This window comes from Lampetra planeri, chromosome 2 (assembly GCF_965212315.1).
Source record: "Lampetra planeri chromosome 2, kcLamPlan1.2.h2, whole genome shotgun sequence".
Classification (NCBI taxonomy): Eukaryota; Metazoa; Chordata; class Hyperoartia; order Petromyzontiformes; family Petromyzontidae; genus Lampetra; species Lampetra planeri.
The window spans coordinates 16283290-16301478 of NC_136108.1; the positions used below are offsets into that span (position 1 = coordinate 16283290).

The 18189-nt window shown below is 43.6% G+C and overlaps 1 protein-coding gene across 2 annotated transcripts in view; it reads left to right on the plus strand.

The window, feature by feature from the left end:
* The window catches only part of LOC144728977 (dual specificity calcium/calmodulin-dependent 3',5'-cyclic nucleotide phosphodiesterase 1A-like), a 124385-nt gene extending 115846 nt beyond the window's left edge, over positions 1 to 8539 (plus strand). For both annotated transcript variants that reach the window (XM_078608786.1, XM_078608795.1), the window contains 2 exons: positions 4104 to 4199; positions 7224 to 8539. In XM_078608786.1, the coding sequence (XP_078464912.1) occupies positions 4104 to 4198 (95 nt within the window). In that variant the 3' untranslated portion in view covers position 4199; positions 7224 to 8539. The remainder of the gene's footprint in view (positions 1 to 4103; positions 4200 to 7223) is intronic.
* The last annotated feature ends 9650 nt before the right edge of the window (positions 8540 to 18189 follow it).

Here is an 18189-nt window from a genome sequence, read left to right on the forward strand (position 1 = left end):
ATGGAAAGTGCAGCTGAAACAGAAGCTGCCATTTCCATGAGATGTGCGTATCAATGCACATTTTGCGACGTGTAAAGGCACCAACACCGATTTAACATGATTTATGACATCCTGTCTGGCATATAAAGTAATATAAGAGTTTATCCGATGGTCTTAAATAACTTTTCTCAAATTTTTATTGCTGTGGTTTTCACACCTGATGATGATTGCTTGTGTTGCAATCGAAACGTCGTGAGAATTTTTTGGGTTTTTATTATTATTTTATTTTATTGTTTCCCTTCTACGTGACTTTACCGAAAGAATCAAGAATATGAATCCCTGCAGTCACGAAAGCTTCCAATCAACATTTAATTGTGAAGAAGTTGCCTTTGGTTTCAAAACAGGCCTCTTCGGATATTTGTGAATGTTGGCTGCGTTGGATGAGGTCACACGAGCATGCATTGTCTCTGGTCCAAATGAACATGATGAGAATCCATAGAAGTGCAGTGATAATAATTCACATCCGTAAGGTGGATTTTATCCAATGAACCCATTGTATGCTTTTATTCAAATATAATCCTTGATATGTTACATTCATGATCTTAAAATTTTATGTGACTAGATATGTTTCTTCGTAAGTTAATGCTGTTGTTTAACTTGTAATTTAATAATGCTATTTATTGACCCAGGACACTTCACTGAGTCTCAATATTATTTCTGAAGCGTCCTGCATCGGAAAGGTTTATCCTATCCAATTAAAGAGTTCTGTGTATGCAAGAGTAAATGATAATGCCCGGAGAAAATGCACATGTATGAGGCGATAAGCCTCAAAGGTCACATCGGCAAGTTCATAATCTCATTTGTTGTAGGGGGCTGTCCATTAATGACGTCACGCGATTTTGGCGAATTTTTGACCCCCCCTCGTTACACGGCATCACAAAAAGTAAGACCCCCCTCAAATATGACGTCAAAAAGCTCTGCCCCCCCCCCCCCCCCAAAACATATTTCCATTTTGAAAATAAAACATGCTTCAAATCACTTTAAACTATTGTCATCGTAGTGCGTATTTAATGTGGCGCTGTACTCTGATGATGTAGGAGAAAACACGTATTAAAAAGGCATTGGACATCTGAAATTTATCAAAAAATTCACTTAAAAATATTCAACGTCTAACTAAAACTGCAGATGTTCAGAATATTATATTGAAATTATCTTATAATTAAAAAATATTAATATCACATATTCATTCCACAGAATGAAAAGCCATGGTAGAATCATTAGAATCAAAATGTTTAATAACAATCATTAACATTTTTTACTAAATGTATGCTTCTCCATTCTCCCATGGAGAATCAAAATGCTCCTTCATGGAATAAATAAAAGGTGAACTTAGTAAATTTAAATAATCAAATAGTTAATGATGAAAATTTATCAAAATTAGTGTTGTTATAACAATTCTATTTAATTAATATGTATTTAAAGTTGCGCATTCTGATGTGACGTCACATTTCTCAAACCCCCCCTCGTCACACATTATCACAAATGTCTGACCCCCCCCCCCTCGGTGCGTGACGTCATTTATGGACGGCCCCTAGAGGCAGTCCTCTACTTACGAACACCATACGTACGAACAGCTTCCATGAGATATATATTTTTTATGTCGACAAAAAACGCGAACTCGCACTTGCAAACTAAACCATGGAACTATTTTGTCCAACAGAGCGATCCTCCGCGATATGTAATGAGTCAGCCTCGCGCTGAGAGTGTTTGTGTGTGTGCACGTTCGTGCACATGTATATGTCAAAGTGACTCGGCCTCAAATGAGTACCTGGTGTGGTGTGTAAACACCGCCACTGGGGAAACAAAGACGGCCGGGCGTGGTGTTTGCCACCCACCCCCTCGTGTGCCGTGCCGGCCTTCACAGGTGCTTGCTAACAGCACTTGCCCCAAACAGTCTGTTAGAGGCTATAAGGGAGATCTTTGTGTGAAAGTGACTGTGCGTGTGGTGGGCAGTGCCATGGCGGGAAGGCTAACTTAAATTGGCCATTCCCCTCATGGCGTCTGTAACCACCACAGTGGCCAAATTGGGGCTCTGGATGGGTGCGAGGGGCTGGTAATCCCTCCACCTTCAATTAATTACCACTAAACTACAAGTTAACAATTGTATTAAGCTTGTGCCGGAGGCCCCGGGGGACAGACGTCTATGACGTCTCCAGGCCAAACCCCATTTGGCGGAGCCAGGAGACTGAATCCTTACCTCCAGAAACAACAAAAAACCACTACGTGTGGCCACATGGAATGTTCGAACGCTCACTGCGGAGGAGAGGCTACTACTCCTCTGTCAGGAGCTGGACCGGTACTTCCTGGATCTCTGTGGTATTCAGGAGGTCCATTGGACCGGCTCTGGCTCCTGCCACAATGAGGGGTGGACAGTCCTCTACTCGGGGCAGAAGACTGCCAAACAACAGGGAGTGGCTCTTCTTCTGAACAAAATAATGAAGGGGGCATGGGAGCGTGGCGGTGAGTTGTGGGAAGCTGTAAGCCCCTGGCTACTTTGGGCTCGCCTTCCCATCAACCAGAGGCAAGGAGTGGTGGTTGTGGTTATTTATGCCCCCACCGAAGATGAACATCCGTGGAGGGATGCAGGCCAGGCCGATGAGTCAGATGCCTTGTATGACCTCCTGTCACAGGTGATCTGCCTACTGACCATCGACTTGTCATCTGTAAGATGTGCATGCCATTCTTCCACTACGGTGGTGGGTGTACACCCAGAACCCCATTCAAACCCATAGTGGCATGGTCTCAGCTAGCTGATGAAAGTTGCGAGAATTTCATCATCGCTTGCGGCTTGGGTTGGCATCGTCCTCGACTCCTCCTGATGTCGAGGGGAAATGGGCGAGGTTGAGGACTGTGGCCCATGCAGCTTCAATGGCTGCTTTGGGTACACGGTCCAGACCTCCCCATGGACCCTGGCTGACAGAGGAGGTGTTCAGGTTGGCTGAGAAACAGCGACAGGCCCACTCTCATTGGCTACAGCATCCCACGTCGGAGAATGAGAAGGATTACCGCAGCCTTCGCTCAGAGGTTCGGAGAGCCGTGAGACGCTGCAAGGATGGGTGGTGGTTGTGGGTTGCTGAGGAGATTTGAGTCTGCCTCAATGGCCCGCAATCACAAATCGCTCGTTAATTCCATTAAAAAAGTAACCTGCAGCACCACACCTATTACCATTATTAGGGGAAAGAACGGTGATCCAAACTCCGACCCCCAGGAACAGGTTCGCAGATTTGCTGAGCATTTCTGTAAGCTCAACGATTATCTGAAAGAATCATCGGCCTCCCCTAGGTCGACTCAGCTGCAAATTAGTACCTGGTGCGGTGTGTAAACATCGCCACTGGAGAGACAAAGGTGGTCGGGCGTGGTAATGGCCACTCAACTCCCTCGTGTGCCATGCCGGCCTTCATTGGCGTTGCTCACTAACAGCATTTGCCCCAACAGTCTGTGAAGGCTACACGGGGGATCGTTGTCGTCGTTGTTGTGTCACTTGTGTGTGTGTGCGTGTGCACATGCCCCCCCTTGTGTGTGCCATTGTGGGGACTCATTGCACCCCTTCCGACAAGTAAGCCAACATCAGGAGTCAAGGAAAGTGAAAATAAAACAGATGTTTCTATTTATATTATTTTATTTTTATTTTATTTACTATAAGATATTTATTACAGTATCACATGCAAATGTACAACATTCATGAGTTTAACAATGCTTTTCTTTTTTGTTGACTCGTAACATTTTATAGCACTGACCGTATGTGCATTTAAATTAAGTATATTTTATTGTGTCCCGACTTACGAACGGGTCTCAGGAACGGAGTCCGTTTGTATGATGAGGACTGCCATACTGCCGTCTCCTGGCCACCTTGCAGCCGAGCCATTTTTACGTTCCACAAATATTCTTGATCCACTATTCCCTTGCTTCCAAAGTTACGGTCATGCGCCATCATGCCTGGCCCAAAATTACGTTGGCACACTTAAGTTTATCGTGAAAAAAAAACGGTTTAAGGTGGCCCTTTATACATCTATACATACTTTTCAACTGAAGAATTAATTTGGCAACATGTAATGTCTGTCCAGGCAACAAGCGCCAATCCTCCACTGCCCAAGATGGTGAAGCAGGAGGTGAAGACCAGAAGAGTACGATTCCTCATGAGCAGCAGCAGCAGCCGTAAGGTAACCAAGGGAAATTCCGCACTTATTCTACTCATGGGACTTGTTTTTTTCCTTCAGGGTACACCAAAAAGCAATGCTATTTAAATACTCTTTGGTTCTTTCGGTAAAGTCACGTAGGTATAAAATAAAATAAATTAAATCACGACGTTTCGGAAGCAACACAAGCGTCCGTCATCAGGTGGGAACGCCACAGCAGGAAACAAACTTGCTGTAGTGGGCAAGAGAGCTGTTTGTGACAAGAGATTATATAAGGTAAGAGGGGGGGAGGAAACAGGGAGGAGAGATGGAGAGGGTGGGACGAGTGGCGATAGTCCGACTGAGCAGATTACGCTGCTAGTTCGAAACAATGCCGGAGCTGGGCAATGAGCTGAAGAAACTGGAGATGCGGATATGAAAGCAAACTATAAAGTAATTAAGATTTTACCTGCTTAATTGCAGTCACGAAAACTTCAGATCTAGAATATTATTTGAATTAGAATTTAGTTTGAGTAGATTACTGTTGAACATGTTTCCGTCATGTTCTAAAACGTTTCTTTAAAATCCAATTCAGGACATTTTTGACAGGTTTTTATTTTGTTTATCAGCTGCACACATTTCTTGCAGCGCACAACTTTCAATTTTACTTTTTCCTCACTTACATTTTACCAATGTCACAAATCGCCGAGTTCTGTGGAAATGAAAGAGCTGCCTTGCAAGAGTTCAGATATGGCAGAAGACTTAATTCAAAGCAGCTTGCACCACATGTCACAAAACTGCTCATTCCAATCATTTATATTCTTTACCATTTACATTTTGACTAAATTTCATTTTTGAGTTATGAGTTTTTACGTGTGTTGTTATTTTTGTTTAATCTAAAACCGTAATTATTTTATAGTAATTGTCAATTCAGTTAAGTTTTATTTAATTGGTACACATTCACTCCTTGTGCCAATTAATATTTGGCAAGAAGAACTAATTGTCCCATCTCGCTGTCGATTATCTGATTATCAAAGTGGAAGATTACTCACATATGCAGCATTTCCCTCTTTTTTATTTTGCATAATTGAAAACAACTTGTTTTTCTTACATGATTGAATTTGATTAAACACCGTTTAATTATCTGTATGCATGCAAAATTCGCTTGAACTGTTTCAGCATGCATCTTCTTTTACTTTGATATACAATTTGTTTATTCATATCATCTGAAAATGGAGTTGCGCTCTTTTTTATTACAAAAAATCAAGACAGTCACGAATTTACCTTTAGCTTACAATTTAAACCACTTGCAAGGACATCCCATATTTTTTAATAGTTTCTTTTGAGGCCCATAACCGAAGCTGGACTCCATGTATGGTGAATTGAAAGCTCTGTCAAGCCTGGTATTTTTCACCCAGGAGGCTTGCTTGAAGTTGCGTGGCCGTGTGGATGGGATTTAAGTGAGGGACTTCAAACAGGACCATTAATCAAAATTCTTGAGGCCTCCAACATTGCACAGCTACAGTTCATAAATGTACATATTCCAATGACTCAATAGGAATGCAATGTGTCTTTTCTTTGAGACTCAAAAAGCGGTGTATTTACTTGTAAAAATGTGTTTACGCTTTATGCGACGTATATGACTATACACAGTATATTGTTGCACAACCAGCTGTTCTTATCATGAACGAAATTATAATAAAATATTAAGTCGCTTGTGCATGGACATGCATAATAACAAGTTATACATCTAAAAGGGCAGCTGAACATTAACCTGCTAATATAAGCAAGAAGATGTTACTTATCAACATGGTTATGAATATAATCAAATATAAAAAAAACATCACAAATTTATGGAAAAAAAAAACACAACTTAAAAAAGTATTCCGAGAAAGAGTTTAACAAGTTTTCATACCCATAAAAGCTTTAAGAAACAATATGTTAAATCATTATCATACTCATTCTAAACCAATAGTAAGGTATGGGTCTGGCTGGGAGAAAGACAGTTATGTATGCACCATGTTTTGTTCCTCATCCATGGCAGATGAGGCCAATTGAGGCAAATTGATACATCGTGCAGAACACAGAACACATTCGAGGTAATTGTGTTCGCGTGCTGATCGAAGTATGCAGGAGTTCGAGTCTTGAATGGTCCAAGTTGTAAAAACAACCTTAATAATCAAGGCCTCGTTTCAAAAATCGAGTCTGGTGCACAATACAATACACATCAGGAACAGGAAACTATTGGTTTCTAAGTAGTTTGCAAAACCATGTCAAACAAGAGAACGCTTGTTATTCAATTTACAGTATAAATGACCAGCAAAGAATTAAACACATGGAAAGACAGACAACACCCAGTTCATGAAGCATTTATGGCATCATTCCTCAGTTAAATCGAAAGGACAGCTATTGTGGCAGAAGCTCTACATTTTACATGACCATGCATTGTGACTTTTATAAAATAATTGCTGAGCCTCAGTAGACCTTGAATGAAAATACAATACACCTCATCCTACTGATCATCTCCGATATCGCCTGTATGCTTTTGCAAAGCTGTCCATAGCCTCGCAAACTCAAACAGTGGCTCTGTAGATGGTGTGGTCACTGTAACATGTATTTACATACGTGTACATGTGTATTAAATGGACCGGAGCATGCTTGGTCAGCTCCATCCATGGGTGCGTCTTAAGTCGTGACATGATGATGCCAGACCACAATGCCCTTGCCCCACCCAAAGCTGATGAATGGCTGCCGGGTTTGGTGATGGTTAATTGATGACAACATTGTTTACGTGAAGTTTGTGGAATGGCTTTTCCAGATATTTCTGCCGATGTAGTTATCAGAAATTTAGAAATCCATTGGTAATGAATTGGGCCCACAGTTTATGATTTACAAGGCAGAGTTGACTGTGGATAATTGAAAACAAGTGGATAATTCCAATGCTAATGGTGTATTTACATCCCCTAAGGATGTGCATAAGTCCCTAAAATGTATTTTATAGATTTTATTAAGTCGTATTTTTAAAGTCACCTTCGAGGTTACATTTTATGTCATTTTTATGTCTTACAGATGCAGTCCCACCAAGCACAAGAATACTAAGTCTCATCAGCTGCTTTTGCTATGCAGTATGCTTGGGGTTATGAAGTTGGTTTTCACAACCAATCTCAGTGCCACAAAAAAGGAAAATTATTTAAATTTGAAAAACAATGCCGAATAATGCTTTAAAATTGTAAACGTTGAATAGACAAATCTTTATTCAGATTCTATTTATTTTTTTGAATTGTACTAGCTCATTAACAAAGGATAACAGATTGTTTTAAGCTACTGTACTGTTCGGCTTTTGGTTGTCAAGGATATGAATGCAATATAATACTAAGAAAAACACACGACACATATCCCAGCAGTATGTTCCACGAGTTTGAGTCACAGTGCTCGTGTCCAAAGTACAGAGTACCTGGATGCTCTCAGGTAAAGTGGTCCGGCAGTTGCACTAACTGTGCAGCAAAAGGACACAGGGCGGAATGCTGTGTGCTGTCTTCGTTTCCTGCTTCTCGTCCCGTTATCTCGTCTTCGTCTCTCGCCATCGCCTACTGGAATGCTTTTAGGATCACGAATTTGAGATGCTGGTGATGTTGTGTGACACCAGTGCAGTTACTGACATATGTTCTCTCTTATCCAGTGTCATGTGAATTATAATCCAGACCTCCATTGCAGCACAAAGTAAAGCATTCATATGTTTTACTGCCAATGTCAGAAAAAAAAAACTTCAACCATAATCCCTGTGTGACATTTCCCAGTACCCAGGAGTCAATGCCACGTTCCTTGATATGAATCATTCGGAACTGATGCATTCATGTAACATCGTAGCGAATGGCCAACAATTTCAACTGAAAGCCAATGGATGCAACAGACGTAAGAACCAATTACTTTGTGCTGTGTTTGGTCTTTGGAAAGTGTCCAAACTTACGTGTACAAGAAATTACAAGCTTTAAAAGTGTGCTGTTTAAATTGTTGCTCAAGTCTTTGAAAGGTATGTACTCGCTTTTGTCTTCGTGCACCATGGTAATGGGGACGTGTCCCCTTAGACTGTATATGTGTATAAAGCTGATTATATAACTTAAATTACCAGCAGAATTGTGTAATGTACACAAGGTTTGCAGTAGCTAACAAAGCTTACAAGTTTGTTTAATACACATTGGCCAGCATTATATAAACCGACAAATATTTACTGTGTTTGTATCTTGTATTTAATTGTCTGTCATCTCCGCCTTTCAAGTCTTTTATTTATTCCTTTTTTTAAATTATGACACGTGCTTCTGTATCAGCCAGCAATTTATCTTCCATGTAAATAAAAAAAACAACCGTTTTGTTTTTGTTGCAGTTTACATCTGCCTGTTCATGTTATTCCAACCATCCAGTCGGAGGCTTCTGTCCCGGAACATCGCGTGGCAGTGCAGGGGGGGGGGTGAAGAGAGCGAGATTGGTGGAGGTGGCTTGTTTTTTCGTTTAACTTCGACAGCACTGCGCGCATGCCGCTTTCCACCTAATGAAAATTTAACACCACGCTTCATGCTGCTTGGACCTCAGTAGTCTCCAATCGACCAAGGATTGGATGCCCTTGCACCTCCGTATGGGGACACTTAGTGGCAACCGCTCTCCTTGCAAACTACATCGTGAAGCGTTCATGCACAGCCTACGAAGCACCTCAATGACACTCCACAGTGACCCCCCCCCCCACGTCACAAGGGAACAGGTGTGTGTGTGTGTGTCCCGGCAATTCGAAAAAGGTAAATGTTATTTCACAATGCGCACAACAATTATCTGGAGGAATGTTAACAACATCGTATCTACAATTCCATGCGTTCCAGAGTTATAGAGGATGGGTGGTCGCCAGCAGTATGTGGTGCCTGACTAGGGGTTTTTCAAATACAATAATTGGTTTAATTCATTGTTCTTTATTTAATTAGGTCAGCACTGCTAAAATTAATTAACTCTGTGCAAGGGAGTCAAGAAACCGACGCAGTAGTTATCTATGGATAACTTATTATAATAACCTATTATAATTGTGATGATGATTGCAGGGGGATGCTGCCGTGATGTAACTGACAGCGCAATTGACTTGCAATATAATTTCACCATCCAGTGGTTCAATTCGTTTTCCCAGCGCAGCAGTTGAAACAATGGCCAAGTTTCTTGAATCTCCACCCCCCACAGCATGTGCAGTCTGAAGTATAAATGCGTATGCCATTGTGGATCGACATCTGTTGTGTGGTGGGTACTCTCAACTCTTCCAAAATGCGTGGCTAGCATGGAAGACTTGGCCGGATGCTCTCTACAGGGGCTCTCCAGAGCTCCCTCGAGTAGAGACTCTTTCACCAGCAGTGACATTGAGCGAGAAATTCCAGGGGCTGCACCTGTACCTTTTATAATTATTATAGTACTGTAGTGCAATTTAGATGGCATTGTGAACTGACTCGGAACCGCAAGCCACTTTTGCAATTGCTGTGAGTTGGCGGAAATGAACTGTCCACAAAACAAAATGGTTCTTTGGGAGTTCTCGCCGGCCAAAAGACCATTGCCGCCACACACTTCATTTGAATTAGAATACTTGTTTTTTTCCGCCTGAGGACGACCGCTTGTATTGCGATCGAAACGTCGTGATATATTATTTTTTATTTTGTTTTCTACCTACGTGACTTTACCGAAGGAACCAAAGAGTATGGATTCCTGCAATCACAAAAGCTTCAAATCAAGATTAATTACAATACCGTACTTGATTTGGATTGTAGAGTCAATGGATACTATACATTGAGGCCGTGCTCTTCTTCTGTTCGCAGCCCTGAACCAGTGGTGGAAATTCCCTATTCCTATGGTGGGGGCAAGGTTATCCATAGGACAACCAAAAATGTTCTGACTTGCCTGCAAAATGGTAGTCATTTTATTGACCCCGAATAAATGAACTTGTAACTTTCTGATTGCAAGCCACCCATCTAATACAGTCATCTGGCTGGATTTCTAAAATAGTCATCCGTTTTTAAAGTTCAGTTTATATCACAGTGATCAGCCATGACATACTGGAAGCAAAGGGTAAGGCTTGTTGCCTTACACAATGCACCAAAACGTGTTTATACCACGCAGAGATCATTTAATAAGTTTGATTAAATATAATGTAAAGCATTGAATAGTGCCCGTAAGGCATGATTGAACAAAAATACAACTATATTCAATTAAAGGCTTTTTTTAAATAATCCACTTCGTTGATGTAATGCAGACATAATTTGCGGATTTTAACGTTGGTCTTGCGACATGTACAAATCCCTAAAACCTAACAATTGAAGCGTTCGTTTATTATTTATTTCTAGTTTACCTGTGCAGTTTCTGGCCATTATTAATGTGCATTTTGCACATTACAACACACCATGATTTGATAGCTCGAGGGTGCATGTAGACGTCATGTTATCATATGAGTAACAAAAAACATTCCACAATTTTTTACATATACTTATTCATTTTTACTTTTATTACAAGAACAAATTTTGTTTTATTATCAATATTTTATGTGCTGGTGTTCTTAGGTAATCTGGCCAACTGAGCTTTGGAATAATTGTATTCACTTCAAGATGAAACTATAAACTGAAAAAGCAATTATCAATGACATTTAAGACCATAACCACTCTCAACAGTGTAGAGGTTTTTCAAAACTCCTGTCAAATACTTTATAGAATAATAAAGGATTATTCTCCACTTTAGCCCATGAGATATAAAAAAAACAGAGGGTCTGGAATTATCACTGCATGAGACTAAAGAGATGATCATAGCGTTTTCCAAAAATTTAATTGTAAAAGTATCAACTGGCATTAATAGATGGAGGAAAAAATAGTTTGAATTTCGAGATGGAGTAGAATTAATTGGTACAGAAATCATACAAGAATTGGACCAGGATGGGATTTAGTGAGCAATTCTTTTTGCAAATGGTTGTAAATTATTAACAATAGCCTCTCTATAATTGCTCTTCATTGATTCAATGAACTAATTTAAAAAGCAGCTGCATGAATGGGTTCTTGGCAATACATTTTGAAAGTTGTATACATCCGGTAATAGTTAAAAGGTATATATGGGCTGTCTTATATATATTCAATGTATTCACACAAACATTTACTGTACAAGAGTATACGGCTAAAAAGCATAGCTTTGTAAACCCAATTAATTAAGGATGATAAAAAATAAGGATCCTACATTTTTGCTGAACCTATGGCTAGTGCAAGAATGGATCACGTCAACCATAGCCAGCAAACACGATCAATAAGTTGACACATTTTTTTAGAATAAAAAAAACACAAAAAAATGCACTTAGTGAGAAAGTGGAATGAGCAAATAAAATGTTAATGTGGGTGAAGTCACAAACCGCTATGATTTCTTACAATGATTGTTTTGAGTTATGCAGCTGGTGACCAATTCGTCCTTTTTAAGTTTAATAACGATCGAAATCTGTGCCGCTAAAATATGATCGCGTTTTAATAAGGAATACATTAATGTTTAATCAAAAACCAACAAAAGTACGCTGAAGGTCAGTGATATTACATAATGCATCAAAAGGTCTGCTCCTTTGAGATGTTGATTAGATGAGGTGTAGAAGCAAACGGGGTGTGGTTTGGTGGTGTGTGACCAGGGTGGTTGATTTTAAGTGTATGCAGGATTGTATAATTATTTTTTACCATCCCCAAATAATCCAATATATTCTTCTGACGGAACCATGTAAACACTCTTCTAAAGTCAATGTATGTTTATACTGTACGCAGAGCATGGAAATGCTATATAAAAGAAAAGTAACTTTCTAACCAATTAATATAACTCATTTTAAACTTACAGCGAGTCAGTACATGTAATATGTATTCCCAGGTAACTCGACACCCTATGCGATATTAACACAGATAGGTAAGGCAAGTGATGCACGCACTATATATAACAAGGCAATGTGGATACTCTCTCGCTCTGTGAAGTGCTATTGAGGCACACCTGGTGAGTTAGATAAACTACCGAGTAGAGCAATTCACTATGCAGACCTCTATGTCTTTAATATGTCACTGGGTAGAGCCTAGGCCCTAGAGCTTGCAATGTCGAACCGCTGTGCATGCGTGAGGTTCTAAGTTTGATTCTGGGAAATCCACCACGTGATTAAATTGGGGTGATAAGCGTCGCAGTGAATTCAGCATAGTCAATTAGTTCACAAAAAAAATTTGGTTTACTCATATCTGCCTATCACATCTCTTAGGGATGACATTTGTGCAATATATGAAACAGTGGCAGTCGTTAGCACACTGCCCTTATATCCTGATACTTGAGTTCAATTCACAACCATGGCCAACATGAGCATGAATTGATAACTGAACTGGCCCTCAGTGCTACCCTCACAAACCCACATTGGCGAGCTGAGCAGAATATGGTACGAAAAAACACTTGTAACCAAAAAGGGAATCCACTCTAAACTAAGGGTGTAGAATGTCGTGCTTCGCTATCTTTGATGAAAGAAGATCTGATTTTTATGGGCAAACTGCAAACTAAAAACAGACAAGTTACCATGGGCTAGTGTAAGGCAGGTGACACTTCAACACTGCCAATAATGGGACACATTACAGGCAAAAATAACGAAATAAAGAGGCAAGTGAGATGTTGAGAGTGCTTCTGGAAACATTAATGAAAAGCAACATACCACTGTGCCAAGAGAGGATTATTTTCAAGCATTGCATATTGCCCACCATAACATAGTAATACCCATTTAACGTGGTAGATGCGTTCCGGAAAAGTGACGCATTAAGCGAAAAATACATGAAGTGAAAAGCGCGTTAAGCGAAATCTATTTATCCATAAATGATTTAACGATCAAATTTGGTGGGGCAAATCACTGAGGGTACACCGCCGCATACAGCACCACTCTGCTCACTGTATCACTCCGCTCAGCCGCAGCTCAAGAAAGTAGTTTGTCGCCGACCGCTCAGAAGCCGCGTTATGAGAAGCGAGTTACGCGTTATAACGGGGCGGGATTCCGCGTTGCGCGAAAAGTGTTCCTAATGGAAGAACCGCGTGAAGCGAGGGCTTGCCGTACATATTTATCCGAAACATCAAGACCTACAAGTACACAACTAAGCGTGCAGGGAGGGGTGCATTCTGGAATTTACACAGAGACAGTGGAGCACGTGAAGGAGGGAATAACGCGAGCCACTTTCTAGCCACTGCTAGAGGAAGTCATCTCTATGCCAAGCGCCACTCCTCACCTCGCGTGGGGAGGCTGTTCAGCTCCACAGTGGAATCCTCTACACCAGTGTTCCTCACTAATTGTCGGGGTGGCACTTTTGCCGATAAGACATCACCGTGAGGGCCACCACACATTTGAAGCCATTGGGTGGTGGGGGTGTTTTCACGTGTGGATTTTTCTCCGGTTCCTCCGGTTTTTTCCCATTCACGTGGAAAAAACAAACGCGCGTTTTAGAGTATTGGGCTGCTGTGACATTTCCACGTGATGAGCCACTTCGTTGAGCCATCATTTGTGCCCAGGTCGCTTCTAAAAAAAGAGCTGTGTATACAACTCAGTGGGGCTTTACCTAATAAGTTATATATTAAAAATATAGTAACAGTTTATCGTCGGTGAACGCACGTCACTTATAAACACGCGATGATGGCCTGCGACTGATGATGGGAATGGTCGCCAAGAGAGAGAAAAAAAAACACTGCGGGGAAAGACGTCCACATTTCGTTGTGCGTGGAGTGAGATGGATTATGGCGCCACACGAGCATGAGAGACAGTGAGAGGAGACCGGCATCCAGCAGTGGGTAGATCATGGCCTCTGACGATGATGGCAACGCAATGTCGTGGACGGTGGTTACGTAAAACCACGCTACCACCTACTGTACAGTATTTGTTGCATTTAAAGCCTCGTCCTGTTTCTCTACCACCCTCTAGTGGATAAAACAGATTTCAATTTAAGATATGAGGGTAATAGAAAATTCTGCTTCCGATTTATATGTGCCATATGGTACTACACTGTGCATTTGTGCTATTTCAAATATGTAACATTGTATTTTACTAATCCTGATGTCAAGCGGAAAATTGACTTAAATGTCTGCTTGCATCTACCTAAAACGTTGATCATGAACCACCAAAATATAAAACACATTCCAGCAACTCATACATCACTCAAGTCTGTGGTCAACAGGGCCGGATTAAGATTTTGTAGGCCCTTTGGGCTACAGGTACTGTTGAGCCCCCTGCTCTACTCCCTCTACACACATGACTGTGCCGCCGTCCACCATAGCAACACCATTGTGAAGTTTGCTGATGACACCACAGTGGTGGGGCTCATCTCTGGGGGGGATGAGTCTGCCTACAGGGACGAGGTGGAGCGGCTGACAGCATACTGCAGGGGCAACAACCTGCTCCTTAACACCGCAAAGACCAAGGAGCTCATAATAGACTACAGGAGAAAGAAAACGGATACTCCACCACTAATCATCAGCGGGGACTATGTGGAGAAGGTGGCAGACTTCTGCTTCCTGGGAGTCCACATTGGGGAGGGCCTGACCTGGAGTGCCAACAGCACTGAGCTTCTGAAAAAGGCCCAGCAGAGACTTTACTTCCTGAGAATCCTCAGGAATAATAACATCACACAGAAACTGCTGGTGTCCTTCTACCGAGCCTCCATCGAGAGCATTCTTACATACTGCATCTGTGTATGGTACACCAGCTGCACAGTGGCTCAGAGGAAAGCGCTCCAGAGGGTCATCAACACAGCCCAAAAGATCGCCGGCTGCCATCTCCCCACACTGGAAGAACTACACAGTTCACGTTGCATCAAAAAAGCACAGATCATTCTAAAGGACTCTTCACACCCTGGACACTCACTGTTTGAGCTGTTGCCATCAGGCAGACGATTCAGATCAGTCAAAACAAGGACAAACAGATTCAAACAGAGCTTTTATCCTACAGCGATCACCACACTCAATAATGCTAATTAATTATTAAGTAATAGTGTTTACAATTGAATGTGAAATAGAGATGTGCAATGACAAAATGTAACCTTATGTGGGTATGTGGGTATACTTGGGCTGTTTTTATATATAGTATAAATTGATTATCTTTCATTTAATTTTATTTTTATTTTCTTGTTTTATTTAATTTAAATTTATGAATGATGCCCTGACTGGTGAGCATTTTAAATTTCGTTGTACTGGTGACAATGACAATAAACGATCTATCTATCTAAAAGGAAAACAAAGTTAAAGAAAAATCAAATGTCTTTTTACAAGGCTAACAACACATACAATTCAGCATTCGCAAGTGAAATAACTTTTCACTTCATCTCTGGAGGGCCTCCAGCGGGCAGAGGCCCCTTGGCTGCAGCCCCTAAAGCCCCCGTGCCATAAACCGGCCTTGGTGGTCAAGTGTATTTCTAGCATAATCAACCAAAGACTGCCCGCCCCGACGTTTCGCTGGTAATTGCATCCAGCGAAATGTCCTACTCAAAAATTGTAAATGTTGTGGTTTCACGCTTCAACAAACCGGTGGGCTGAAGCAGTGAACTATTTGTCTTTTGTCAACGTGACACTTTTTTACTGATCGGCCGTGTCGGGTGGTGGAGGGTTACGACACATTTATAAATAATGAATAATATTGGTCGCGAAAGCCTACGTGTTAAACTGTATTTCTAGCACTTAACCATGTCACATGCAGTGTTGTTCACAAGTATATGTTGTTAACATTAATGCAATTTTCAAAAGCAAAACTGATTAATTGTGCTCACACTTGGGTTATACTTGTGTAGTGGTGATACGCGCTGGGTGTATATGTCGTGTGCCGGCGCGTATGTACGGGTGTGTGTGTGGTGACGCGCGCTGACGGGGAGGAGCAGGCGTCAGTGCGCGGGTGGGGGTAGTGCTGCTGATTGGCTGTGTGCCGGTGACGCGCCCAGAGGGAGTGATCGGGTAGCAGCGCGGTGTGATTGGTCGGGGAGTGGAAACACGCGCTGAGCGGAACCGGATCGTAGGGATAGCGCGTGGGGATTGGGTAACTGAGGAGCGGTGCCGACGTTGAGGTCCGCATCCGCTCCGTCTCCCGGGAAGAAGGGGTATATAAGGTGATGCACAGAGGAGCAGGGGCGGAAGTGGAACCATCTAAGAATGAAGACGAAGGTGCAGAGATAGAGCCCGGAGAGGAGAGTAATGGAGAGTAGAGGAGAGTAAGGTATAAGTGTGTAGCCAGCGAGAGAGAACGGTCTACACGAGCTGAGTAATGTATAGTGTGTAGCCAGCGAGAGAGAACGGTCTACACGAGCTGAGTAATGTATAGTGTGTAGCCAGCGAGAGAGAACGGTCTACACGAGCTGAGTAATGTATAGTGTGTAGCCAGCGAGAGAGAACGGTCTACACGAGCCGAGTATGCATACGGTGTAGCCAGCGAGAGAGGAAGGTCTACACGAGCCGAGTATGCATATGATGTAGCCAGAGAGAGAGATGCAAAGTCTACACGAGGCGAGTGGAGAGTGTAGCAGAGGCGCAGAGTCTACACGAGGCGAGAGAGGAGTGTAGCCGAGGCGCGGAGTCTACACGAGGCACAGAGAGCCGGCAGCACAGAATCCAGAGTCAAGAGAAGCGCATTGTGAAGAAGAGAGGCCACGCGTTGTATTGTTACGAGTCAAGATTTAATAAAAGAAGTGTGTTCCCGTCAAGGAGTTTCCTGCCGTCATTTTCCAATACTTCATCTGGCGTCAGAAGTGAAACGGGCTTCCAAGTATGGAGACGAGGAAGACCCGTAGGACCCACGGGATTGACCGCGAGGAAGACCTGGACGACTCGGGGCCGCTGGTGGCGGGGGGTGAGGAAGAGGACTTGCCCACGCTGCAGGGTCCGTCGACGGCGCCGGCCGAGCGACCGGGGACAGACGCCGGGCTTCGTGAGGCGCACTCCCGACTGGCGGAGCTGCTGCTCGCCGCCGCGTCCATCTTGGCGGAGATCAGCTCGTCGGGAGGAGCGGGGACGGTGGGGGACATTTTACAAGGTCGCCCCGCAGATTCCCGCCAAAACGAATGGGGGATTCCCGCCATTGCGCCTGGGCCTACTTTTGGCGGGAACGGCGAGCGCCACGTGGTGGTGGGTTCCCAAGCGCGCGCATCGACGTCATCAGCGCGCGAGGGGGTCCGCCATCTTACGTCTGCTGCTGGAGCCGCCATCTTAGACACCGACGGACAGGCGGAGAGGAACCACGAGGCGGATGACTTCATTTTTCAGCAGCGCCTGCCCACGTTGTCAGCCTTCAAGGCGGAAGGCGGAGACTGGGGCCAATTTCAGCGAAGGTTTTTGGCCCATCAAGAGATGTCAGCGTGGTCCGATGCTACGGCGCTGCGGGCATTGCCCGCCATGCTGGACGACGATGCGCTCGCGGCCTTCAGGGCTGCACGGAAGTCGGACCGCTCCACGCTGAAGGATGCGCTGGGGTTGTTGGCCAGGGTCTACGGGCCTCCCTCTACGTGCCGCCATCAGTTCTACGCAAGACGGAAAGCGGCCACGGAGACCGCGCTGGCCTATCGCACGGCGTTGCTGGCTCTTGCTGATGCTGCGTTCCCTCGGATGGACGAGGAGGGCCAAGACGCGATGGTTTTGGAGCAGCTGCTCAAGTTGGCGCAGGACCTGGGGGTCCCTATCAACACAGCTGACGAGATTGATATTTCTTCTTTGAGAGTCGCCACGAGTATTCAAGCGCACGAGGCCCTACAACGGAAGCAAGGCGTTGGTTGCAACGCTGCTGTCGTCGCAGCCCCGGGTTTGGTGGTCGCCGAACCCCAAGTCGTCAGCCCACGAGAGGAGGCGTTCGCCACGGGACGACCAGGGGACTGGAGGCCGGGGGCCCGGTCGCCTCTGCGATCGGGCCGAAAGTCGGAGCAACCAAGATCTACTCCGACCCTCGTCACGTGCTATAACTGCGGCCTCCGGGGCCACGTGGCGTCCGGGTGCCGCGCTCCGCGGCAGCGCGCCATGGGAGCTCGGC